The sequence below is a fragment of the Dendrobates tinctorius genome, unplaced genomic scaffold (genome assembly GCF_039654945.1).
Source record: "Dendrobates tinctorius isolate UK_male_01 unplaced genomic scaffold, ASM3965494v1 ptg000032l, whole genome shotgun sequence".
Lineage (NCBI taxonomy): Eukaryota > Metazoa > Chordata > Amphibia > Anura > Dendrobatidae > Dendrobates > Dendrobates tinctorius.
The window spans coordinates 20,873,952-20,900,879 of record NW_027361700.1 but is presented as its reverse complement, the minus strand read 5'-3'; the positions used below and the strand labels follow the sequence as shown (position 1 = coordinate 20,900,879).

General features: G+C 41.6%; 1 protein-coding gene across 3 annotated transcripts in view; it reads right to left on the bottom strand.

Moving 5' to 3' along the window:
* ERBB2 (erb-b2 receptor tyrosine kinase 2) overlaps positions 1–26,928 on the bottom strand; it is a 127,038-nt gene that overhangs the window by 13,281 nt on the left and 86,829 nt on the right. For 2 of the 3 annotated variants that reach the window (XM_073572572.1, XM_073572574.1), the window contains exons 3-22: positions 22,181–22,367; positions 18,256–18,390; positions 17,487–17,573; positions 13,510–13,625; positions 12,785–12,926; positions 11,361–11,474; positions 9,494–9,620; positions 8,866–8,936; positions 6,869–6,959; positions 6,323–6,522; positions 5,974–6,106; positions 5,553–5,891; positions 5,361–5,408; positions 5,136–5,274; positions 4,924–5,046; positions 4,746–4,844; positions 2,575–2,760; positions 818–973; positions 296–371; positions 64–210 (exon numbers count right to left, since the gene is read on the bottom strand). In XM_073572572.1, the coding sequence (XP_073428673.1) occupies positions 64–210; positions 296–371; positions 818–973; positions 2,575–2,760; positions 4,746–4,844; positions 4,924–5,046; positions 5,136–5,274; positions 5,361–5,408; positions 5,553–5,891; positions 5,974–6,106; positions 6,323–6,522; positions 6,869–6,959; positions 8,866–8,936; positions 9,494–9,620; positions 11,361–11,474; positions 12,785–12,926; positions 13,510–13,625; positions 17,487–17,573; positions 18,256–18,390; positions 22,181–22,367 (2,716 nt within the window). The remainder of the gene's footprint in view (positions 1–63; positions 211–295; positions 372–817; positions 974–2,574; positions 2,761–4,745; positions 4,845–4,923; positions 5,047–5,135; positions 5,275–5,360; positions 5,409–5,552; positions 5,892–5,973; positions 6,107–6,322; positions 6,523–6,868; positions 6,960–8,865; positions 8,937–9,493; positions 9,621–11,360; positions 11,475–12,784; positions 12,927–13,509; positions 13,626–17,486; positions 17,574–18,255; positions 18,391–22,180; positions 22,368–26,928) is intronic. The other variant, XM_073572575.1, reaches the window with a different exon arrangement.

The following is a 26,928-nucleotide window of genomic DNA, read 5'->3' as shown; positions in this document are numbered from 1 at the left end:
TATATTCTATATATGTATTATTAGGAATGAAGAGTTCACAAGCTGGAGACCACCATAACTTACACTTCACCATGATCATATATACATCTATGGTACACACAGGAGGTTGAGGGAGTCTTTCCCCTTTCTCTAGGAGATCTGGAATCTCTCTTGCTGGGATCCCATCATAAGGCTTAGCCCCAAAGGTCATCAGCTCCCACACAGTAACCCCTATAATGTAAAATAGATAGATGTTGATGTGCTTGTAACATTGTTTGTAAGGCTTCTGAATATTGATTAAGATGACTCTACTCACCATAGCTCCATACATCACTCTGATGGGTGAACCGCCGATGCAGAATGGATTCCAAAGCCATCCATTTAATGGGAACCTAGAGAACCAAAAGAAACAGAAATAAGTCCATTGATGGTTTTCTCTGGTGCCTGATATTCTCTGATGCAGGATTCTCTGGTGCAGTCAGTGACTTTAACATTGAAAAGTGGGTGACGAACAGTCAAAAACAAGCCATGTGCATAGAATACAAAAGGGTAAAGTTCTTGTATGAAATTAGAAATACAGCTTTCTTCTAGAAGCAGCGCCACTCTTGTCAATGGGAAGAGGGTGAAATGTCACAAATAAGCAATAAAATCTGCAGCCAAACCTCCATGTAACACATGATACGGGACCTTTGATACCTAATTTACTGGGTATGTTGATCAATCATATTCTCATAAATATTTTTAATCCCGGAGCATGTGGTTTTTGTTTGGTGACTGTGCTCTAAGCCCAATTCTCAAAACATATTTCATCAAGATATGAGACATCACAGTAGGTTACCTTTCCTCCATCTGCGTGATATTCCGTTTCATCCACATCCAGCAACCTTGCAAGACCAAAATCTGTGATTTTCACATGAGTTGGGTTCCTCACCAAGACATTCCTTGCAGCCAGATCCCTGTGCACTAAACGGATGTCTTCTAGATATGTCATCCCCTGTGAGGAGCAAAAATATATTTTTTTAATCAAGTAATTTTTATTGATTTTCAACAAGAAAACGTAAAAAAATGAAACCATGTCCTCCCACCTCTTTAAAGAGAATGTGTCACTTTCCATACATGTATTCTTTTACTTGGCATGTATGCCTCTGATCTCCTAAATCTGGGGCTATTTTAATTCTGTTCCTGATCTTCTCCATTCCTGAAATATGGCCCTCTCTTCCCTACACATGTATACCTAGTCTTTATAGACAAGTGGGTGTGTCTTCTCTGTGAACACCTTATTGAGAACCACACTTACTTAGCTATGAAAAGAAAGGGTTAAGACTTATATACAGAGAACAGGCCATCTCTCAGGAATGGAGAAGCACAGAAACAAATAAGACCAGAAAAAAAGAGCCATTTACACCAGAAAATTATATATTTATAGCAAATGGCAGGTCCTCTTTAAGCCTTCCAGCTTATCATTAAATTTGTATTTTTACACAAGTATTAAAAAATCAAAGTATAAGTGAATTTCAGTCAACATAGTAGTATCTATCATATTATATCACACTTATCATATTCCACATCACATACAAGTATAGACATCACTTAGTATTACTGTGAAACTGGAACAATCACATATTCAGATCCAAAGTTTATTAGTTCATTTTATTCGCAAGAGTCAAACATTCATTAAAGAACAGCCATCAGCTGTTGAGTTACATGGCAGAGAGACACCACACAAGGCCTTATTATTAGTGATGAGCAAGCGTGCTCGGATATCCCGGCATGCTCGTATATTATGTTCGTGTCCCCACGGCGGGGGCGGGGCTTAGCGGCGGCCCTGCACCAGGTAACGCTAGTGTGAAACTAGCCTTAGACAGCAACAACACATGCGGGGATTGCCTGTTTGTTAGGAGTACCCAATCCAATTAATAATTGGTCATAGTGGTGCCATACTGGAAGTATTCAGCCCGCCGTCCCATGCCTTTTCATATTTATTTAGGGTATTCCATGTGTTTTATTTTGTTAACTTTTTTCCAGAATAACCAGTGTATCGTGGCTATGTATTTCCTAAATATACTGGGGATTTCATTGAGCCACTGTTATGTTTTCTGGCCATTTTTAGCATACCGGCTACTGAAAGTTTATTACTCAGTAATAATATCTAGCACCTTCGGCCAAGATTTCCCCAGACTCGGACATCGCCACATCATGTGAATTAAGTCAGAAGAATAGGTCTTCCAATGAAGATATCAGGGAGAATCACAAACTCCAATTTTGTAGAGGAACTCTTGAGTCCTATGTACTCTGTGCCACATGAATATATGCGAGAACATTTTTGTCTCTACTTATGACATTTTTGGACTTCATTTTTGCGTCCCATGTCTTCTTTCCATTTGCCTTTTCAATACAACTTTCTCCATGTATATGGTAATATTTTGTATAGGGTAGGTATAATTCCTTTTGCCTTAGAATATTAAATATGGTGAAAACTGCAATATTCGTAAGTGTTTGCAATGTAATAAGGTCAGTGGCACATTTGTGTGATAGTACGCCATATTAAAACTGTAATTCCCAGCTATGCTTTAGCTTAAGCTTTTTATAGCATACCTTGGCAATTTGGACACACCAGTTGAGAAGATCTCTGGAGTGAATATGATCCTTGTTCTCCCGTACATATTCCAGCAGACAGCCATATGGCATGAGCTGAGTAACCAGTTGTACTGTGGTGGTCAGACAGATCCCCAGCAGGCGGCACACATAAGGGCTGGCCACCCCCGCCATCACGTAAGCTTCCTGGAACAGGTAAATGAGAGACATCTTATGACTTATTTATTACTAGATTATGTTAGCATATACAGATGTAGTTGGGCTGAAATTGTGATAAGTTTATTTTTACATTGTCATATAATTTTGCAAACTTTTTCTGTCTAGTGCTAACAGACTACATGTCATAATCTCTGATTGGCTTCAGAGACAGACTATTAGAATACATCCAAAAGGCTATATAATGTGTATCATTCTAGGGGCTACTTAGCTTACAGAGGGTTATCTATGCTGGGTTGTAGCAAACCCTTCGATCTGAGGAATAAAGGCGCCAGTCCAGTCCTCAAATTGAGTATGTTGTCAGCCTCACTACTGAGCGTCCTCCACACTGCTCCTAATAGGCTGTGATCAAGGTCCGGGAGCACAGATACGTTGGACGTCTTGTAAAGGAAGGTACCCTTAACATGCTGACAGATCAATAAAACTTTCACTACAATTAAGTTGTGCTGTGATGCAATCCATAATCTTCCTACTGGAATTTTGACTATGGTTGGTGCAGCCCGGTACGTTCATCTGTAGCATATGCAGGTTCAAGTGCTACGTGCCAATAAAAATAGCACCAATTTGTGTTCCACAGTAGTGCATGCTGACACAGTGACCTACATTGGTCAGTGTGTGCTCATGTGCAGTCCATTGGGCACTCGAAGTGTACACTGTCTAAAAGTAGCTTTATGCTTAGATTTAGTGCTAACTTAAAGAGGCTGTCCAGTAAAAACAAGTTATCACTTATCCACCTACAGCTGCTTGCAAAAGTATTGACCCCCATAGCATTTTTCGCGTTTTTCTACCTCACAATCTGGAATTTCACTTTTTGGCTAACTCAAAATGAGCCTTATAATTTTTGTGTGTAATTAAAGGCTTTTTTCTGCCTACTCTTCCATAAAGACCACCTCTCTGGAGTGTACAGCTTATTGTGCTCATATGGACAGATACTCCAGTCTCTGCTTGGGAACTCTGCAGCTCCTTCAGGGTTACCTTTGGTCTCTGTGCTGCCTCTCTGATTAATGCCCTCTTTGCCAGGGCTGAAAGTTTTGGTGGGCATTTCTCTCTTGGCAGGTTTGTTGTGGTTCCATGTTCTTTCCATTTGATGATAATAGATTTGATGGTGCTTCATCAGAGATTGGGATTTCTTTTTATAGCCCAACCCTGACTTGTACTTCTCAACAACTTTGTCCCTGACTTGTTTGGAGATCTCCTTGGTCTTCATGGTGTTTGGTTAGTGGTGCTTCTTGTTTAATGCTGTTGCAGCCTCTGTAAACTTTCAGAAAAGGTGTGTATATACTGACAGACAACGTGACTTAGATTTCACACAGGTGGACTTCCTTTCACTAAGCATGTGACTTATGAAGGTAATTGCTTGCACCAGAAATTTTAAGGTGCTTGATAGCAAAAGGGTTGAATACAATAGCACATGCCAATTTTTAGGTATTTGATCCCATAAATTTAATTTATGTCTACATTTTTTCACTTCACCAGCTTAAACTATTTAGCTCTGATGCATCACATACAAACCAGATTACAAAAATATTTATACACAGGTTGTCATGTAACAAAATAGGTAAAAAGCCAAAAAGGTGAATACTTTCGCAAGCCACTGTATCCAATTGATCGGTGGGAGTCCAATGGTGCTGGAATCTGTACCAATTGACAGAGTGGAGAACTTTTATCCCTGTTAGAATGGAGTGACAGTGCTACATTTGGCTTTTTCTGGCTGATCCACTGAGAAGGATGGAGCAGCAGTCAGGCGCCATTTTGCCATAGGGATAAAAGTGTCCATCAGGGACAGAAATTCCTTGTATTGCCGATGGGTTCTGGTCCCAGCAGTGCAACACCCAGCAAGTTATCACTATCCAGTAGAGTGTTATCCAATTTAAAGTATGGGGACTGGAAATAAGGTGTAGTAGATTAATAAAAAAAACTACTCCCATTCATGTATACAAGTTACTAGTACTCACATCCAAGATTTCCTTGTTAGCTTTTGGAGATGTGTTCTCTCGTAAAACCTTGATCGCCACCTGGATTTTTACATTCTCGCCATCTGGTATCCATATGCCCTGAAAAAATTGTAATTTCACATTCAGAAATCTGTTTCTAGAAGGTGTAAAAAATGTCCTTCTATGTAAATGTCCCTACCTTATACACTGTGCCAAATGCACCGGAGCCCAAAATCTTCATTTTCTTCAACTCTGTTTCCTTGAGGATCCTCATTTGAGCTTGGTTCGGCATTGCTCCACTGGGAGTCAAAGGTTCCACCAGCTAGACAAAAGGCAAAATGAGTGAGAAGTCGGCCATGGTTAGCATGCATCAGCATTATTCCAGACCACATCGAGACATAACCCTGGTACCTCATGTTCCTGGAGTATGCGCTTTAAGGTATGTTTTTTCTTCAACTGTTTCCTTCGCCTTATCACCAATACAAAGACGACTGCAGCTGTCAATAGAAGTAAGATGCTGCCAACCACTGCCACTATCATGTAGGTTTGACTGTGGAGGAAAGCAATATATGGTAAGAGCATGGGAGATATCGACCCAAGGGAATTTGCTAAATCATACCCTATAAAGGAACTCACCTGTTATTCACAATGATGGGGCACCCCTTCTCATCTAGGTTATCACACCTAACAAAAAAAATGAAGTCATAGTATCAAAAGTGACCTGATGGGAGGTGTATCAAAATTGGGGCAAAGGAAAATTGGAGAAATGCAAATACGAATTAATAGTTTTTTATGGTAATTGTGAATGTAGACAAATGCTTCACTTACGCATGGGAGCAGTTAACAGGACACAGCTGGCAGATGCCATCTTTATCTGCATACTTCCAAATGGGCACAAAGGAGTCAACTTTTTTCCCACTTGGACATTGGTTAACACAAGTGGCTCCATCTTTGTAATGTGCACATTCCACACACTGATCCGCTTCCTGAAAGAAAATGTCAGAGCTCAAGTTAAAATGTCTAATAATGTCACTATGCTGTAAAACTTGGTAATATGAAGAATAGGTTGCGCTTACTGGGCCAAAACATGTATTAGATCCATTTTGCGGCATGCATTCTGCGTGACATGCTATACATCGGCTGCCATTGATCATTTCCCTTGGCTCCCTGCAGAGATAAACAATTAATATAATAAACTATTATATACATATATATATCATTCAGTGTAATCTCGAATAGCAACACTTACCCCTCCTCAACATTGCAAGACTCCACACAGTCAAGCCCACGAAGCAGGCCATTACATTGGATACACTGGGATGCTTCACTACCCCAGCAGACAGCATTGGCACATAGATGAAAACATACATGTCCATCTTCCTCTGGAAAGTACGAAGAAATACTACATCAACACATCAAGGTCTAGGAATTTTTTAAGGACATGTGGTGGCACTCAAGGCCAGAAGTACTGTACTACTTAGCATTTGTTGACTCCATCCCATCAGTGGTGTGAAACCACATGGTTCCATGAGCACCATAATAATAGTATTATGTCCCCTGCAATGAATAAGTGATCCTCTTGGCTGTAAAAGACTTACCACATGTAGGCTGTGGTTTGTTTCCAGTCATCAAAATAATCTGTCTCGAATTCCTAAAAAGGTCTGACCATGATACGGTGTCTAAAAAGCATAGCTTAGAGTTCCCCTCAATCAGAACAAGTCCACTGCTGATCACTTTCAAGGAGCGCAGTCCGAGAGATGAGATGGAAAGATTTCGGATGACCAAGGAATATGCTCCGCTGCAAAGAAATACGGGTCTTATTACTAACAAGAACATTAGCATATACACATAGAGGGAGGTCGATCCATAGCATAAATCAAAATACCACCCTCCACAAATTAATCTTGGAACAGGGCAACCCACATTTATTAGCCCTCCTTCCTCAAACCATATAGAACCTAAAGAACACCTGACCCTCAAACTAGCTCTCCTCCACCTTCCTTGTCAAACCTGTGGTACTTTCAAGAGGAGAGGTGGTGAAGAGGTTCACATAAGTTTTTAGAAAGAGGGTGATTGTGCCAAAGTAAGCTGGATCCACTCGGTCAAACACGCATTTATAAAAGAAGTCATTGTGGTGTACTTACTTATATTGCAGCCTTCCCCAAATTACTCGCAAGTTCTCAAACACTTGTAGGCTATCCAGTGCATCAGACCATGTGTCGATGTAGATATATCCTGCAGCATAAAGAAGTGGAATGGAGGAAAAGCTTGACAACATTTGATGGCTACTGCTTATCACGCGTAATAGAAATAATAATGAGTGAAATTATTATTGTGAACCAAACCTTGTTCAATGCATGCAAAGATTTATCATATTTATTTAAAAAGTTTAAGCTACAGTTTCCCTTCATTTTGTATGTTTATCTTAGGACATACGTTAGTGATATATACTATGTGGATGAAAGTATTGGGTCACCTGAACATTACACCTTCAGAAGCTTTTGAGACCTCCCATTTTATATGCATGGGCATTAATATGGGGTTGGACCCTTTGCAGCTATTAACGACTTTCTACAAGATTTTGGATTGTATCTGTGGGAATTTTCACCTAGTTACATAGAACAACATTTGTGAGGTCAGACATTGATGTTGTATGAGAGGATCCGGCTTGCGATCTTCATTTTAGTTCATCCCTAAGAATTCAATGAGTTCAGCCAACCATACGGTTATGGACCTTGCTTTGTAAACTGGGGCACAGCCATGCTAGAACATAAAAGGCCTTCTACAAACTGTTCCCACAAAGTTGGGAGCTACAATTGTTCAATATATCTTGTATTCTGAAGAATTTAAGATTTCTCTTCACTTGAACTAAGTCTCCAGGTTTATTCATCCCTATACGAGGACTCTATAAAGTAGTGACAGGACCCTGATTCCATTGCTCCATCAATTACTTTTTCCTTGCAGTATTTTTATGAAATATATATTTATTAGCTGTAGTGAGATCTTGAGTCCTCCCTATATTGGTTGTACCTCACTGGTTAGCTTACCGCTCATGAATAGGAGAATTCGGCTGCCGCTGCAGCTAATATACAATGATTATATGAAGAGTATTGAAAATAAACAAATTCTCATCCGATTAAAAAAAATACACTTTATCGATAACTATTAAGAAGGAGAATTCATGAAAAATGCCTGATCATAACAACAATTACATATAGTGGCACTCGTAATTTTGACTAAATGGGTCATGGAGGAGGAGGGGGGGTAATAGGGAAGAGGTAATAGGCCTCAATGCTTTCCCTACATGTTTTACACTACAACTCACTCTGACACTTATTATTTAAGGCTGTCTGTGCCCACTTGTATACCAGACGTACCTTCCTGCGCATGCCTGTCCATCAGCCGTTCCTGCCGGCACCTGCCAGTGCCAGTCTGTATACAAGCCATGCTTGCCTGCACCTGCCTGTGCCCATCTGTACACCAGATGTGCTTGCCTGCATCTGCCTGTGCCTATCTGTATACCAGGCGTACCTGTCTGCACCTGCCAGTGCCTGCCTGTCTACTAAATGAGCCCGCCAGCACCGGCTGCTCCTGGGTTTCCGCTGTGCCTGCCTGTGCCAGCTGAGCCTTCCCTTCTTGACTGTTCTAGCTTCCTGTCCCTTGGCGGTCAACTGCTGTGTGCCGGAGGTCCGTCTTGCTGTACCACCTGCTGTCCAGCTAGAGCCAAGTCTAACCCCAACATCAGGGCTCTAGTGAAGAGTCATGTGTTCACCTAGTTATGCCCAATCAGGCTCTCCTTGGACCACGGCTCAATGGTTCCAATACTACCACTACACCTGTTTTTCTATGTGGCTTAATAAAAACTCTCAACATATAAAGTGCCACTATATGCATTTGTTATTATGATCATGGATTTGTAGGGCATTCTCCTTTTTAATAGGTATAAAAAAGGATATTTTTTAAATTGGATGAGGCTTTGTTAATGTTAGACACTTGTTATACTCTCCACACTATCAGTAGCATTATATTTTCATGAAGAGAACTGCACGAAAAAGTGACCCAACAATATAATCAGGGTTTCTTTCATTACTTAATACTGTCCTGATGACAGATTCGTTTTGAAGACATTAAAATCAGGTACCTGTAATTTCTTCAAGGGATCTGAACACATCCAAGTCTTCCACAGTCAGCTGGGTACTGTTATCTGAACCCCTGTAAAATCAGTGCACTAAATTAATTAAAATAGGCATTAACTTACTGGACAGATCGTCAAAATTGAAAGCAGAGCTATGATTGCATAGCAAAATTACCCCAGAACCCCAATGTCAATGTCATCACCAACAACTTACAGTGGGCATCTATAGGAATCCACCAAGGTGATCATTAAATCTGAATTATGAATATCTATGGACAAGACTGGTACTTTACTAAAGTAACATGATGAGATTTCTCTTTCACAATATATTCGAGACCCAGACATGATTGTTGAGCCACCATGGATGCCACATACAAGTATATAGTCTAATTTATCAGCTACACTTCAACCTATCTACATTAGGAAGCCTGTTCACTGTAACCCAAGTTTTAGAACCAAAATGTATGTATAGACTTCCTATGAAGTATAGATAACTAGTATCTGCTAGTAGCTTCATCATTATTACATCATGTGCACCTTACATCTATGGAACCTAGCTCTTCTATAGTTTGGCATCCCCCATCATATATATGTATGCCTTATTATATGTGTCATCGGAAAGGCTTTCACAAACCTCTGGAAGGACTCAGAAAGGAAAACTAGGTTCCCGACTATTTTCTTGCATCCTCGAAAATGCTGGATATTAGTAGAATTAATGGCTTGTGTTGTCTTCAAGAAGTCCATTCCAAGTCCATAGCAAACTGAAGGATAACAGAGTAAGATAACATGGTGAACATCTAAGAAATATTTCCTATTAAAGCTTTTATGGCAAGTCTATCTGATGGAGAAGAGGCAATGTCCACACATTCAAAGCATTTGCAGTTACTGGACTCCCATCACGGTTGCCCTCTGCCATGTAGGAATATGATGGTAGAATATTCTAGATACTATAGTAGGAAATCCCCTTTAAGTATATTAACCTAATCCACATCCTGGGTCAGCCATATTTACATGAGTACAGACTAGTGACTCTACTTAGCTTTGATGTCCCGAGTATTTGTACAGGCTTTCGCATCCACGTTTCTTAGTTCCACTAGAGTATAATAAAACTAATGGCAGTGCCGGATCTGCTACATGGACATTGGTGGTGCCCAATAAACCCGGCTGACTTAAAATTCCGTCATTTTGCCAGACAAAGTACCACAGCATGGTACGTTACTTTAACAAATAAAGTTGCACTCTGTAGTGCTAAAGCATGTAAATATGAAATGTGAATTGCAATACTGCTCTAGATAATAAGAAAAAAGGAAGATACTTAGCACATAATTTGGCTAATTCATGCATGCCCAGCAGCCAATGACAAGGCAGTCTCCGGTTAGCTGGGAACCTATGTGTCTAGTGGGAATACCTCTCTTAGGCTAAAGCCTGCATTTATGGGTAGGAAGGATCCCGCTGCAATTAAAACTATCACAGCCTGGTGGGCGGAGTGCTTGGTCAAAAGGCTAATATACTGTACAAATGAAAAATAATATTAGCTCTCTGACCGAGCACTCCGCTCTCCAGCCTGTAGTGGTTTTAATTGCAGGGGGACCCTACCTACCCATAAATTCAGGCTTCAGCCTGAGAGAGGTATGCACACTAGACATTTAGGTTCCCAGCAAACCGGAGACTGCCTTGTCGTTGGCTGATGGGCATGCATGAATTGGCCAAATTATGTGCTAAGGATCTCCATTTTTTCTAATTATCTAGAGCAGTAATGCAATTCACATTTCATATAGTTCATATTTACATGCTTTAGCACTCCTAGTTTGCACCTGTACAACACTTTTCTGATTTGGAAGTGCCATTTTTTTTTGTTATCGGTACTTTGACTTTTTTTGTGGAATCTGTTATTCGTATTCATACCATTTTATGTTTGCATAAATATTGGCATTGCATATAGTTAGTAAAACATGAGCTACAAAGTTATGGATAGGTATAAAAGTAGATCATTGCTAGAGTTTATGCACATGGGATGTGTGAGGACCCCGAGGACACCAAATTCTACAATTTTGTTTTTTGCTATAGATGTATTTGAAAACATTCGCTCCCCTAAAAAAGGTAATATCAAGCATTTGTTATTTCCCATTAATAAGATAGCGGAGAAGTTATTTATTGCTGGGAGTCTGACTGCTGGGACCCCCAATGATCCCGACAGAGCAGAGATCAACCATGTGCGCCTCTTCTTCACTCATTTGCTATAGGGAAGTAGCAAACGGCCAAGGACTCGGTTATCTCTGCAGAGCGCTTCCCTCGGGATCAGTGAGTGTCCCAGCAGTCAGACTCTCAGCTTTGAATAAATGATCCTTTATTCTATTGATAGGGAAAATGTATACGTTTGGTACAACAATCAAAAGCACAAAGAGATACAATGTAGCACTGTACCATGCAGCACAACCCCGTAATACAGCAATGTCCATAAGGACTTGCTTCTGAATTTTAGAAGAAAACACATTAATCACCTTTCGCACACTTGTCACATTTTTCGCACTTCTGCACATCTCCTACTTTGGTCTCTTCTGTTTCTTGTGGGCAAAAAAGAGTGCAAGAACCAACGTCTGTGGCCAAGTAGTTGTCTAAGTAACAAAAGTGAAGTAATACGTTATGTTGTAGCATATGCCCCAAAATCTAACTGCAATTTTATGTTGCTTTGCATATTAACCCCTCAGTGACCACCATTACGACATAAAACTGACCTGAGATATAAGAGAACAGCATTCCCCGATGGGTGAAAATGCCGCAGCTGTCGGCACTACACTACAGCCAACGCCCTGCTGCATCAGTCGCGATCGGTGTTGGCACCGACCAAGGACGTTTAATCCCTTAGATGCTGCTGTCAATAATGACTAACACATCTATTAGGTGGTGTGGCGGCTCCCTCTTTAACCCCATCAGCACCCTAAGATCATGATTGTGTGGTTCTGATGGTTGTCATAGCAATTCTCAGCCAAATAATGGCCTTACAGTCTTCCGGCTATAGTAACCTGTTGAAAAGATAGTAACATTTAGGTGGTAAAAATAACATTTTCCTTTCCTGTCATTCCACTCTGCATTAATTTCTGAAAAGCACCTGAAGGGTTAATAAACTACTTGACAGCAGTTTTGTCAGGGGTGCAAAATGGTATCACTTTGGGGGACTTTCCAATATAAAGGTCCCCCAAAGTCACTTCAAACTTGAACAGGTCCCTAAAAATATATGTTGTGTAAATTTCCTTGAAAAAAAAAATGAAAAATCGCTACTACAGTTTTAAAGCTTCTAACATCCTAAGAAAATAACAGAACATTTTACAGATGGTGCTCATGTAAAGCAGACATGAGGGAAATGTTATTTCTTAAGTATTTTGCATGGTATGACTATCTGGATTAAAGTGATAATCATTCAAAGTTTGAAAATTGCTATTTTTTTTTAGAAATTTTGGGCACATTTCTGTCATTTTTATAAATAAACGCAAAACATATCGACCTAAATTTACCATTAGCATAAAATATATTGTGCCACGAAAAAACAATCTCAAAAATCACTGGGAGATGATGAAACGTTACAAAGTTATTTCCATATAAAGTGACAGTGGTCAGATTTAAAAAATACACTACAGAGTTAATATACATTTATATGTTTCCCAATAGGAGCTATAATAATTACCAAGACGTCTTTTTCACATCAGGTCACATATTCTAACACATTTTACAAATGGAATATTAAGCTGTAGAGTAGAGGTACTGCTGATACTTTCCCCAAAAATCTATGATTCTATGAGACACCTGTCTGAGATGGTTTAGTGAATCCGGCATTGAGAAGGGGCTCGGATACGATGACCCCAGAGGTCCCTTCCAACTCTCCCATTCTGTGATTCTATGATAGTAAGAACCAAAGAAGCCATCTTACAAGGACATTTGATGACACAAGTTGCTCCAAAGGTGTATCTTGCGTTGGGGTTGGGTATCGTTTGGAAGGTCTGTGTATTATATATGGTGGGATGAGGACAGTGCAGCTCACAAATGCCGCTGTTATTAAAATTAAGACATGCCTGTAGGAAAATAAATAATATTTAGGTCACCTGCATGTAAAAAAAAAGACAAATTAAAGACACAGCAAGTTTTTTTAATGTGGACCTCTTGAAACAATATCGTCTATGAAATATTCATAAGGTGATGTTCAGATTGCAAAGTGTTATTTATCAAGACACGAAAATTAAACTAAACATACAGTAACTACAGTTCACCCCAGGCTGAGAGGAAGACATGTAATTAATCACAGGCTATCCACAAAAAAAAATGAATGTACATATTGACTCTTTCATTTCTCCAGGCAGAGGCAAATTAATAAGGTGCTTCAAAGGGATTGGACCATAAACAACATTCATCTAGAACCCCTACGTATCATCCTGTGCCCCTAGTTTGAAAGGTCATAGTTGTCAAACATGAGAACTGTCTTTCTATTGATTGTCTAAGGGACTCACAAAGATAATCGAGTACAGTGGTGGGATCCCCTGAATCATGCATACCACCTATCCTGGCGCACTTTTAATTACAATATAAGCACAATTTAACAATGTATGCAAAAGTAATGAAAGGGAATATCAACAAGTAACAACTGCTACATGCTCTCACCAGGCAGTCGGTGTTCTTAGGCCCAGTACATCCGGCCGCGCACTGCTCATGGCAACAGTCACTGGAATATTTCCCTTTACACCTCTGGCAACCGCTCTGGCAGATACTGCTGGTCACTAGCGCAAAGAACAAACCGGAGGTCACAAAAAAGGGACATTACAGCATTTCACATCACAATGCTGACATTTTGGAAGATATACACACGTGGTCAAAATTGTTGGTACCCCTCGTTTCATGACAGAAAAACCCACAATGGTCACAGAAATAACTTGAATCTGACAAAAGTAATAAGAAATCAAAAATCTATGAAAATGAACAAGATTTAAAAAAAAATAAAACTCATGAAATAAGCCTGGACAGAAATGATGGTACTCTTAACTCATGCGATGACGTCCTCTTTTCCCGTCCTGTAATGGCTCCAGCGCAGGTGCATTGCTCTGCCCTGTTGAGGGCAGAGCAGAGTCCTGCAGTGCGCAGGCATCGGGAGAGGTCTGGCGCCTGCGCACTGCAGAATTCTGCTCTGCCCTCAACAGGGCAGAGCAATGCACCTGCGCTGGAGCCATTACAGGACGGGAGAAGAGGACGTCATCACATGAAGAAGGGAGGCGCCAGATGGGACGGCGACACCCATCGGACCGGACCGCCAACCTTGGTGAGTATAATATAAAGTGTTTTTCTTCTCTTTCAGTTTACATCGGGGGCTTATCTACAGCATTACAGAATGCTGTAGATAAGCCCCCGATGTCTATGCCGGCAGCTGCAAGGCCAAAAAAAGGGTTACAGATTCCCTTTAATATTTTGTTGCACAACCTTTTGAGGCAATCACTGCAATCAAATGATTCCTGTAACTTCTGTACCTCTCGACAGGTATTTTGACCCACTCCTCAAGAGTAAACTGCTCCAGTTGTCTCGTGTTTGAAGATTGCCTTTTCCAGACGGCATGTTTCAGCTCTTTCCAAAGATGCTCTATAGGATTTAGATCAGGGCTCATAGAAGGCCACTTCAGAATATTCCAATGTTTTCCTCTTAGCCATTCTTGGGTGTTTTTAGCTGTGAGTTTTGGGTCATTATCCTGCGACTAAGACCAAGCTTTCTGACACTGGGCAACACATTTCTCGCTAGAATGCCATGATAGTCTTGAGATTTCATTGTTCCCTGCACAGATTCTAGACACCCTGTGCCAGATGCAGCAAAGCAGCCCCAGAAACTAACAGAGCCTCCTCCATCTTTCACAGTAGGGACAGTGTTCTTGATATGCTTCATTTTTCCATCTGTGAACATAGAGCTGATGTGCCTTGCCAAAAGTTCCATTTTTGTCTCATCTGTCAATATGACATTCTCCCAGAAGCTTTGTGGTTTGTCAACATGTAGTTTGGCAAATTCCAGTCTGGCTTTTTTATGTTTTGTTTTTTTTCAACAATGGCGTCCTCCTTGGTCATCTCCCATGAAGTCAACTTTGGCTCATACAACGACGGATGGTGCGATCTGACACTGACGGTCCTTGAGCTTGAAGTTCACCTTTAATCTGTTTAGTAGTTTTTCTGGGCTCTTTTGTTACCATTCGTATTATCTGTCTCTTTGATTTGTCATCAATTTTCCTCCTGCGGCCACGTCCAGGGAGGTTGGCTACAGTCCCATGGAGCTTAAATTTCCAAATAATATGTGCAACTGTAGTCACAGGAACATCAAGCTGCTTGCAGATGGTCTTATAACTTTTACCTTTAACATGTTTGTCTATAATTTTCTTTCTAATCTCCTGAGACAATTCTTACCTTCGCTTCCTCTGGTCCATGTTGAGTGTGATACACACCATGTCACCAAACAACACAGTGAGTATCTGTAGCCCTATATATAGACCAACTCACTGATTCCAAGATTGTAGACACCTGTGATGCTAATTAGTGGACACACCTTGATTTAACATGTCCCTTTTGTCACAGTACTTTCTGGGGTACCATCATTTTTGTTCAGGCCTATTTCATGAGTTTTATTTTATTTATTTTTTTAATTCTGTGGAAGCATGGTTCAAAAGCAATGTCTGACTTTTATTTGTTCATTTTCAAAGATTTTTGATTTATTATTACTTTTGTCAGATTCAAGTTATTTCTGTCACCATTGTGGGTTTTTCTGTCATTAAACGAGGGTTACCAACAATTTTGACCACGTTTGTATATTTTTATTTGCGTGAAATAAAAATTTTCCTCAACGTTTGACTGAAGACAGTTCACAAGGTAATCAACCTTAAAGGGGTTGTTCAGACTTAGGCTACAAGTCTGCAGTCACACTATGCAATTGCAGACTTGAGAATCCACTGCATCATGCACACTGCGCCCTGGGAGGATTCACCATTGCCGCCACCAAGAACACGTCCGCAATTATGTGATTTGCATACACGTAGTCACCTGCAGACTAGTGTGGCAAGACCTCACTCAATAAAAGTGTATAGAGCCAAGCTGGACACGTTTAGTTAGAATGTGGCGGGACTATGCATATCTCATACTTGCTCCTGATGCTGGCACCTCCTGACAAAACCGCAGTCCAAGGGTGAAACGCGCGTCAAGGTTTCTGTGTGCCTCCCATACTGACCAGGATGTCTCATGGTATTGCTGGGAGGCTGTGTATGTTTTGCGGCTATTTGTTTAATGTGCTATGCTTGATAGCCTTCCATTCTATTATAGCTTGCATTATACAATGACATCCTTTTTAACATTTTGTGCCCTTATTGAAGCTGTCATGCTAATAATGGATACACATACTGTATGTACTAAGTGCTCTATAAGAATTTATCTATTTTTCATTAGTGTGTGTCCTTTTTCACGCTATGCACTTTATCATCATCGTCTTATATGTTAGGCATTTTTCTACTGTATCAAGAGTTTCCCTTTTTTCTTCTTTTTCAGCATCATGTTGCTATATAACAAGAATAGTATTTTTGTATTTTATTTGTAATATTTAATAAAATATATATGTTCATATTCAGTATATGGTCTGATAATCTCTATAGTTTTATATATGAAATAGCACTGTAGCATAATAGTGTTAGGGAGATAAAGAAGTAAAATAAGCTAATGAAGTATATTACAAAAATTCATAATTCTGCATTACCTGGAGGATAATGCAATAAAACAAATGTTGTTATTTTTATATACACTTCAAATATGGGCACGAGAATGATATAGGGAAAATATAATTCTTCCTCTCCTCTGCCTGGCATGACAACCTATACGTTCAACACATGGTAGTTTACCTTAATTCACTTGAGAATGTTTTTTTAAATAATTTAAACATTACGCATGAAAATCCCTGAATAAATACACACAGTGCCCCCTTTTTTTTATATAGTTGTCCTTAATAGTGGCAGTAATATTGACATCTCTAAAATTGTAAAAACCAGGGCTCTGTCACTGCTCACTATTCACACTCAAAGAATGTCCATTTCGGAATCCACACGCTCGATTTAGCACTATAATTTGCTCCGGCGGACCTCACCATGGAAAAAGTCAACTAAAATATAAGGAAAAAAAAAGGTAGATTGGGCACTCAACACTTTGCATAAAAATGTATTTCTTTATTTGTGGCTTCATATAGAAAACAGGGATTGCTGAGACTAACTTGGCTAACGGCCTCAGAGGAAGCGTGACCTCCATGCGAAAAGGCTGTTACCCAAGCTTGACTCAGCAATTGCTGTTTTCTATGGGAAACATCAAAAAAGAAATACATTATATGCAAAGTGGTGAGTGCCCCATCTACCATTTTCGTTATAATATTGTCCTCTATTCTGCATTTGACTAAAAGAGTTCTACAATCCTAGAGCTCCTACCATCCCGCTGCTGAAAGAATTCTACCATCCCGCTGCTGGCAACATGGTCTGGAATTTGGGGACTATGAAAGGGGGACCTGGATTGATGACTACAGTAACTACGTGAGTTTCTTCACTCTGTGTCAGCATAATTATACAGATCATGCCAGGTACTTACGAATCTGACAGTTTTCGGGACCCTCTCCCCAGCATGACCCAGCTGTTCTTGAGGGTAAGGAGCCACAACTGCTTGAACACTGAGGACCTTAGAAGAGAAAATAGCAGCAAAAATAGTCACCAACTAATTTCATCTTTTTTTGTCATACATAAGGGAACCAAACGGTGTATGTATGGCAGAAATATCTGCATAAGGAATAATAGTGGAGTGGATGTGCTATACTGTTACGCAACGCATCGAGTAAAGACCCTTTATTTTGGGTTTGTTCACATGAACTTTGGAATTTTCGTGCCAGTATTGTTCAAAGTCTGCAGACATGACTGGGACTATGCTCAATGTTATCCCACCGCATCGCTGCCTGGCATTTTAATGAGCAACCGTCACCTCCAAAAAATGGACAAGACTTGCGCGTGCTGCAATATGTTCTACACAGTGCTTAGGTCCTCTTGTCTGTGTGCTGTTTGTGTGCACTCCATTGCACACACGGGTACCACGCTGAATGGAAATATATGTCTGAACATAGCCTCAACCATACATTGAGAAGCAACAATGGTCCGCAAACTTACACCCAGAACCCGGAAAGTGTCTCAGGTTATACAAGTGTTATATGCAAACTAATGCTATCCTGATTGTCCCAAATAAACAGCCCTAGCAATGGCGCTGGTTTTATAATCATGAGACCCAGCTGATGGCTACAGACTATTTTAATGCTATATTGTTATATTGATGGACCACATAAACTACTGATACCCCCCAAAAAAATGCTTACATAGACGTCTTCCACTCTGTAGAACCACATCCTTACGGAAAGCGTTACTCTGGCTCAGCACATCCTGCCATTTGATGCTTTCATGAAAGCAAAGTTGGGTATTATTCTCCATGAGCACCCCACCATTTAGAATCTCTGCAGAAGAGATAAGAGAAATAAATGTAGTAAAGTATATATATGAATCAACCAAAAAAAGTCAATGCTCCATTTTGTAGTAGATTAAAGGGTTATTCCTATCATCATAAACAGATACTGTCAGATACTGTTTATACAAAAGTACTTTGACAATTTAATACTTATTGAAGGGAATCTGTCAGTAGGTTTTTGCTGCCCCATCTGAGAGCAGTATGATGTAGAGAAAGAGACCCCGAATCTAAGGATATATCACTTAGTTTACCGTGTGCAGCAGTTGTGACAAAATTCTAAGATGTAGCATGAAGCAGTGCTGAGAAAGCTGCCCCTGCCCACACCAGGCTCTCTATGTACATTGTCTATTGACAGTGAGCTGCTTATCAGAGGAGGAGGCGTTGTCGGATGACTTGGCAGGAGGAAGCTAGTCACAGCATTGATAATGTCTTTGTGATAAAACAACTGTACACAGCCTGATAAGTGACACATCATTGAATTCAGTGTTTTAGCCACTACGTCATGCTGTCCTCAGATCACATAGCAAAACCTGCTGACAGACTGCCTTTAAAACCTGCAGCCATTCTACAGATATTAACTGTCACGCCTGCCATGCCTGTCATGCCGCTTTGCGCCCAGTGCCGGGTCCCTGCGGGACCTCATCTCGTGGCTGCATGCCGTGGCTGTGTGACCAGCTGTCTCTGCTCTGCCTGCAGCAGTCCTCTCTGTGTTTCTGGAGCCCCTGATCATGTGACCTTTCCTGTGTTCCAGCATTGTCTGACCCAGCTAACCTCTCAGTGTTTCTGGAACCCCTGATCATGTGACCTTCTCTATGGTCCGGCCCAGTCTGATCTAGCAATGCTCTCTATGATCCTGGAGGATCTGAACCGGAAGTCCCCTCCTGGACCTGACCCGGAAATGCAGGTGCTAATGCCCTATATCAGACCGCCCCTTCCTATGGTCGGGGCCTGATTGTGTTGCTTCCCTGCATGGCTGCTTGGTCTGCTCGGTCGCTCCCTCTATTCTTTGCCCCTGCACTCTGCCCTGTCGTGCGTCTCTGCACACGCTCTGTGCTTGTATTCTGCCTCTTGTCCTGTGCCATTTCTTGTGCTTGTCCTTTGTGCCATGTTTTGTCTCTGCCATGCTTTGACTTGTAGCCTTTCCTGTGTTCTCTGCCTTTTCCTGCTTTGCCCTGTCTTGCCTTTGCTATGCTTTGACTTGTAGTCCTTCCTGTGTTCTCTGCCTTTGCCTGCTTTGCCATGTTTTGCCTTTGCTCTGCTTGGTGCTCTGTTTTGCCTCCTGGCACACGCACCATTCCTGCTCTGATCTATGGTGCTTCTCAAGCACATTTCCAGGCTAGTCTCAAGGTTCTTCCTTGACCCGGCTCTGGACTAAGGCCTACGCTCCACTGCTAGCCCTGTTCTCTGCCTGGTGCTCTGTTGTGCCTCCTGGCACACGCACCATTCCTGCTCTGACCTATGGTGCTTCTCCAGCACATTTCCAGGCTAGTCTCAAGGATATTCCTTGACCCGGCTCTGGGCTACGGCCTACGCTCAGCTGCTTGCCCTGTTCTCTGCCTGGTGCTCTGTTGTGCCTCCTGGCACACGCACCATTCCTGCTCTGACCTATGGTGCTTCTCAAGCACATTTCCAGGCTAGTCTCAAGGTTCTTCCTTGACCCGGCTCTGTGCTTCTGCCTAGGTTTCCGCTCCTTGCTTTGTCCTTGCCTTTCCTTGTTACCCCACTGATCTCCTTGCTCGCCTGTCTGTGCCTCAGTTGTGTCACTGCTTGTTCCTCAGCCGTGTGCGCTGGCCAGTGAGGTGAGTGAACCCTGCCTTGAATCCTGGCGTGGCTCCTAGCACGCACCCTGCCTTGAACCCTGGCGTGGCTCCTAGCACGCACCCTGTCTTGAACCGTGGCGTGGCTCCTAGCACGCACCCTGCCTTGAACCCTGGCATGGCTCCTAGCATGCACCCTGCCTCGAACCCTGGCGTGGCTCCTAGCATGCACCCTGCCTCGAACCCTGGCAGATGACTGCGGCCTAATGTCCGGAGCTGATTTCCGCAGCCTGATGCCTGGATCCTGTCGGTCGTTGCCAGTAGTCCGATGCCATCGCACCCTGCCTTGGACCCTACCGTGTCTTCTAGCACGCACCCTGCCTTGAACTCTGGCGTGTCCCCTAGCACGCATCCTCTCTTGAACTCTGATGTATCTCCTAGCAGGCCTCCTGCCTTGAAACCCTGGTGTGTCTTCTAGGACGTACCCTGCCTTGGACCCTGGTATGTTTTCTAGCACGTGTTATGCCTTGAACATTTGGCATGCCCCTGCACACACTTTGCTGTGTTTCACTATTTATGCCTTGCACCTGATTAAAGCTTGAAACCACGTTTATTGAAGAAACCCAGTAACCTCGCTTTATGTTTTGCATCCTGCTCGTTCCTGTTGTTAGACACACACTAGTGTCCCCCTGAGCCGGCCGTCTGGTCCCAGCAGTCGTGGTGGCGCACCCCCATGGTCTTGCCCCTGACACTCCCTGTATAGGGGGTGGTTCCTCACAAGGTCAGCTCGCCCTCGGTGGGTGGGTGCCACGACCCAGAGGGTCCACTCAAAAAAAATCGGCTCAGCAGAAGCTGAGTCCGTCACATTAACACTTTTCTTTTGTTTAGAGCTCGTTGGCTTGGGACCGACCACCGCTGCAGTCACCTTTATAACTGCTGCATTCACAACGTGCAGATACTTTTTCAAATTAAATCTTTTATTCTTAAATGTTTTCCCAGTTTCAGAGAAAAAAGTAACTACAGCTACTGGAGCGAACCAGTGAGGTTAGGGTAACTGCAGTAGAAATGTCTACTACATCCAAGGGCCTCATGGGGTCAAGTACAGCCAGCTATAATGCCTTCCCTCTCTGTGCCTGTAGACAGGCCACGGTGACTTAATCCACCATGTGTAGACTTTTGTATGAGGACCTTCTTCATACTTACCAACATTATTGGCAAAATAGGGACATTTAAGTCCTGTCCTCAGTCCCACCCAGAAAAATCCAGACAGTCTAGCAAATTTGTGATTATTGAAAACATTGTTGCTCCTCACCTTGTGGACCATGATGGTAGCAAGTGAAGAAGGAACCAGCCCAAGATTCTTGGTGCCTTTCTAATGTTCCCCAAAATGCATACGCAAGAGGGGTTGAATAAGCCCCTCTTACGTCAGAAAAATTTGGAAATCTGGTTACCATGTAGGCCCAATTATATTAGTTACTATGGTATTTGAAAGGCCTCCATTTAAGTTCAGGTGCATACTAACCTATTACAAACCTATAGCTATCAGAATAGGAAAAATGTGGTCAGACAATCCGCGCTGCGAATCACTAAAAACTCGGATTATTAATACAGTGGTCTTTATTCTACGCGTTTCAGAGTCTCACAGAACTCCTTCCTCAGGTGATTTTTTTCCTGATGAAGGAGTTCTGTGAGACTCTGAAACGCGTAGAATAAAGACCACTGTATTAATAATCCGAGTTTTTAGTGATTCGCAGCGCGGATTGTCTGGCCACATTTTTCCTATTCTGAATCTTCTATGTTGGTCCCTTGTGGATCTGTGGTTCTGCAGCAGCGAATCCTCCATTGTCTGTTACAAAACTCCATTTGGTGAGTGTATTACTTGCAATTGTTATCTGCACACCGGATAATGCACTATTGCACTATTTCTCTTTTACAGCAAATCTATAGCTATAGTATATACCACAGCAGCTGGGTATTACCTCACTTACGTAAGTCTGAATGTCCTCTACAAACATGGCTCACCTGTGAGACTCCTCATCCGCAGCTCTCGAAAGCCAGCGGGACCTCCGGATTCTGAGTTGGACAGCACTGCTAAAGCATAGCGATCCTGATAGAGTTGAGTTCCACGAATAATATGTAGTTTCTCCAAGGGAATATAACTCATCAGATTATGGGCTATTAAAACATAGCCTTGCACTTCCTTAATGTCCTAAAATGGCAAACAGTAGTTATATCATACACCAGTGGTCCCCAACCTTTCTGACCTTGAGAGCCACATTCAGCTTAGAGAGAGGGTCGCGAGCCACATTCAATACTGAGAGAGGATCGTGAGCCACATCCAGCTCCCATCCCCTTCAAAGTAGTGTCAACCAAAGCCCCCATTACAGGTATAATGATATCCAAAGATTTTCCACAGAAATCACTCCAAAGCAGTACACTGAGATCCAGGGGTTCCCATTCTCCCAACACACTGTCACATCCAGCTTTGACCACCTCCTCTAATAGGTAGTACCATCCTCCAGCGAATCACACCTAAACCATCTTTAAACCCAATGACAGTATATGTGCATCCAGATCTGCTCTTCTGTGCAGGGCTACTCACAAAATTCACCATTATGAGATGTACTCTTCATACCTGTTTACTAGACCTGGACCTAATGCACCAAGCTGGCAGACAGTCGTGAGCCACAATTCATGGGACCGCGAGCCACATGTAGCTCCCGAGCTACAGGTTGGGGACCCCTGTCATACACTGTACCGCCAAGATCTCATGCTTTTGTATGGCCAATGTAGGCACCCTTAAGCAGCTGCAAAATGATGATACTGATGCAATTTAGTGGAGGGGGTTCTCCACTTTATCATCAAAACCATAAAATAGCATCAAAATCCCAATGGCCTTGTCACTGAGCACTACATGGGTCTTCTGCCTGCCTATTACTTGTATTAGCCTTCGGTGTCCACATTGTACCTCTGTACAATGGGCCATACAGATTCCGGGAGACCTCCTTAATACCTGAGAGGTGCTGTTGTATGGTGCTTGTGTTCAAGCCCAGAAAATACAGGTAGGATGTAAACTGTCAGCAGAATTACTGTGATAATGACTTTGTCTGGGACTAGCAGACAGTAAATATGGTTTATTATCTCAGTTCAGACATTTTCAGGAGGGCCAGGGTTCCATTTTTTACAAACATAAGCACAGATATAATAACCTGTAAACATGACATCAACATATGGAAATCTATCCTTAATATACATGTCCTAAACATATGTACACATGCAATAATCTATAATCATGAACTTAACTTATTGTATGAGCACATGTAATGTGATGACATCAACATGTGTACATAATGAGTATAAAAATCCTGCGCACCCCAGCCAAGGTTACAGGTTTCTCTCAAATAAAAAAAATCACATCAAGAAGAAGAATTTTAGAACTTTTTCTACCTTTAACCCCTTCACCCTGAGCCTATTTTCACCTTCCTGACCATCATTACTTTATGAGGTGATAACTCTAGAAAGCTTCAGTGATTCTGAGACTGTTTTTTGAGACACATACTTCATGTCAGTCGTAAATTTTGGTCGATATGATTTGTGTTTATGAAAATACTGAAAAAGTTAAAAAAAAATTTGAAAATTTTGCCATTTCTAAACTTTGAATTTTTATGCCCTTACAGTTGTGCTCAAAAGTTTACATACCCGGGCAGAATTTTTGCTTTCTTGGCCTTTTTTCAGAGAATATGAATGATAACACCAAAACCTTTTCTCCACTCATGGTTAGTGGTTGGGTGAAGCCATTTATTGTCAAACTACTGTGTTTTCTCTTTTTAAATCATAATGACAACCCAAAACATCCAAATTACCCTGAACAAAAGTTCATATACCCTGGTGATTTTGGCCCGATAACATGCACAAAAGTTGACACAAATGGGTTTGAATGGCTACTAAAGGTAACATCCTCACCTGTGACCTGTTTGCTTGTAATCAGTGTGTGTGCATAAAAGCTGAGTGAGCTTCTAGGATCCAGACACACTCTGGCATATTTCATCCAGCCACTGACGTTTCTGGATTGTTTCTGGATTGTGAGTCATGCGGAAAGCAAAAAGATTGTCAACGGATCTACGGGAAAAGGTAGTTGAACTGTGTAAAACAGGAAAGGGATACAAAAAGAAATCCAAGGAATTGATAATGCCAGTCATCAGCGTTCAAACTGTGATTAACAAATGGAAAATCAGGTGCTCTGTAAAAACAAAACCACAGTCAGGTAGACCAACAAAAATTTTGTCCACAACTGCCAGGAAAATTGTTCGGGAAAAGAAGAAAAGCCCCGAATAACATCAGCTGAAATACTGGACTGTCTGAAAACTAGCACTGTGGTTGTTTCAAGATGCACAATAAGAAGGCACTTGAAGAAAAATGGGCTGTATGGTCGAGTCACCAGAAGAAAGCCATTACTGCGCAAATGCCACAAAGTATCTAGCCTACAATACGCAAAACAGAACAGAGACAAGTTTCAAAACTTCTGAAACAAGGTAATTTGGAGTGATGAGACCAAAATTTTACTTTTTGGCCACAACCATAAACGTTATATTTGGAGAGAGGTCAACAAGGATTATGATGACAGGAACACCATTTTTACTGTAAAGCACGGAGGTGGATCGCTGATGTTTTGGGGATGTGCGAGTTACAAAGGCACAGGAAACTTGGTCAAAGTTGAAGGAAAGATGAATGTGGCATGTTATCAGCAAATACTGCTGCACATGAAACATACTTGGACGTTCCAACATGACAACGATCCAAAACACAAGGCCAAGTCGACCTGTCATTGGTCACGGCAGAACAAAGTGAAGGTTCAAGGCAGCACGGTGGCTCAGTGGTTAGCCACCGTGTTGTCCTGGGTTCGTTGTCCTGGGTTCGAATCCCACCTAGGACAATATCTGGAAGGAGCTTGTATGTTCTCCCCGTGTTTGCGTGGGTTTCCTCCGGGCACTCCGGTTTCCTCCCACACTCCAAAGACATACTGATAGGGAATTTAGATTGTGAGCCCCATCGGGGACAGTGATGAAAATGTGTGCAAACTGTAAAGCGCTGCGGAATATGTTAGCGCTATATAAAAATAAAGATTATTATTATTTATTTATTTATTAAGGTTCTGGAGTGGCCATCTCAGTCTCCTGACCTCAATATCATTGAGCCACTCTGGGGAGATCTCAAGCACGCAGTTTATGCTAGACAGCCCAGGAATTTACAGGAATTGGAGGCTTTTTGCCAAGAAGAGTGGGCAGCTTTACCATCTGAGAAAATAAAGAACCTCACACACAACTAGCACAAAAGACTTCAAGCTGTCATTGATGTTAGATGGGGCAGTACACGGTATTAAGAAATGGGGTATGTAAACTTTTGCTCTGGGTCATTTGAATGTTTTGGGTTGTCATTATTATTATTGTCATTATTCTCACATGAAGTGTTTCAGGGTTGGTGCTGTGTGTTTACCTCAAGATTGTCGCCTCATTTTCTTCATCTTCCCCTCAATTGAGGGGGGGTTAGAAGGGAGAAGAGGGATGAGAGGGAGGAGGGTTAACAGGGAGAAGGGGTATGGAAAAAGGGAGTGAGGGGAAGATGAAGAAAATGAGGCGACAATCTGTTTTTCCCTTCCTTCTTTCTACTTATAGTTCCATACTGATATAGATTTCCACATATGTTTTTTCCCTCTTTCTCTTTCAAACCTCTATGTTGGAATGTTGGAATTTTCAGAATAATTCTTCATTTGCTGATATGAAAATTTTAGTCTTTTTTTAATGCAGCTGCAATGTTGACCGACCTGTTTATATTTCCACATGAATACTGTTATCTTTACAAGCTTTGTTAAGTCCAGCGTGATTTATTTGATCATAATATATTTGGTCCAATGTTGTGTTTTTTTGTGTTTTAACTACTGATTAATAAAAACATATTGAACATAATCTGTACAATTCAATTGAAAAACACAAATCTTTTTGAGTGAAAAAAGAAAAATAGAGAACTAAAATAATGTGATAGTATAAATATGCTCAACATTAAAGAATACTTCAACAATGTATTAATTTAAAGGGGCTGTCCACTAATAGGACAACCCCGCTCATTCCCATTGTTTGGCCCCGATAAAATAAAAAAGCTTTTTCTCACCTCCTGTGCCGGTGTTGATTCAGGGGTGTCAGCATTCGCGTTCCCAGGGCTCACGTGCAGTTATGACATGTGAGCCGTGCGCCAAATCACCGCTGGTGTCACTGTATTCTCCTTCGGGCACATAAGTAATCAATATCAACAGAAATCCCATATAGAATGCTAAAATGCCTATGGATGATACCAAAACAATTTGTTCACCCTAGGCACAAGCCACATCTGCTCCTACAGTCAATTTAGAACCGGAGAAAAAAAGGGAGCAAAACGATGATTGCAAAAATATCAATAATTTTTATTAAATATCATACAAAAAAAAAACCAAAAGTGCACGAAGTCTCATAATGAGGTGTCAATACAAAAGCAGATGAACACACACCTAGCCAGCCCCTCATCCATCCAAGATGGAAAAAGTACCCTCATGTATATAGTCTAGACATCATACCTGTAAAAATGGAAACCCCAAAATAATGCCACCCTACAAAGTTAAAACGCCATGTGGTCCAATCTGATCCTAATAGGCTCCCCGAGCATGGCTCAGATAAGGGAGAGAGACAGACATATGATGTCCTTAGGGTGCAGTAGGTCTAAGCACAGAAGAGGGCGACCAC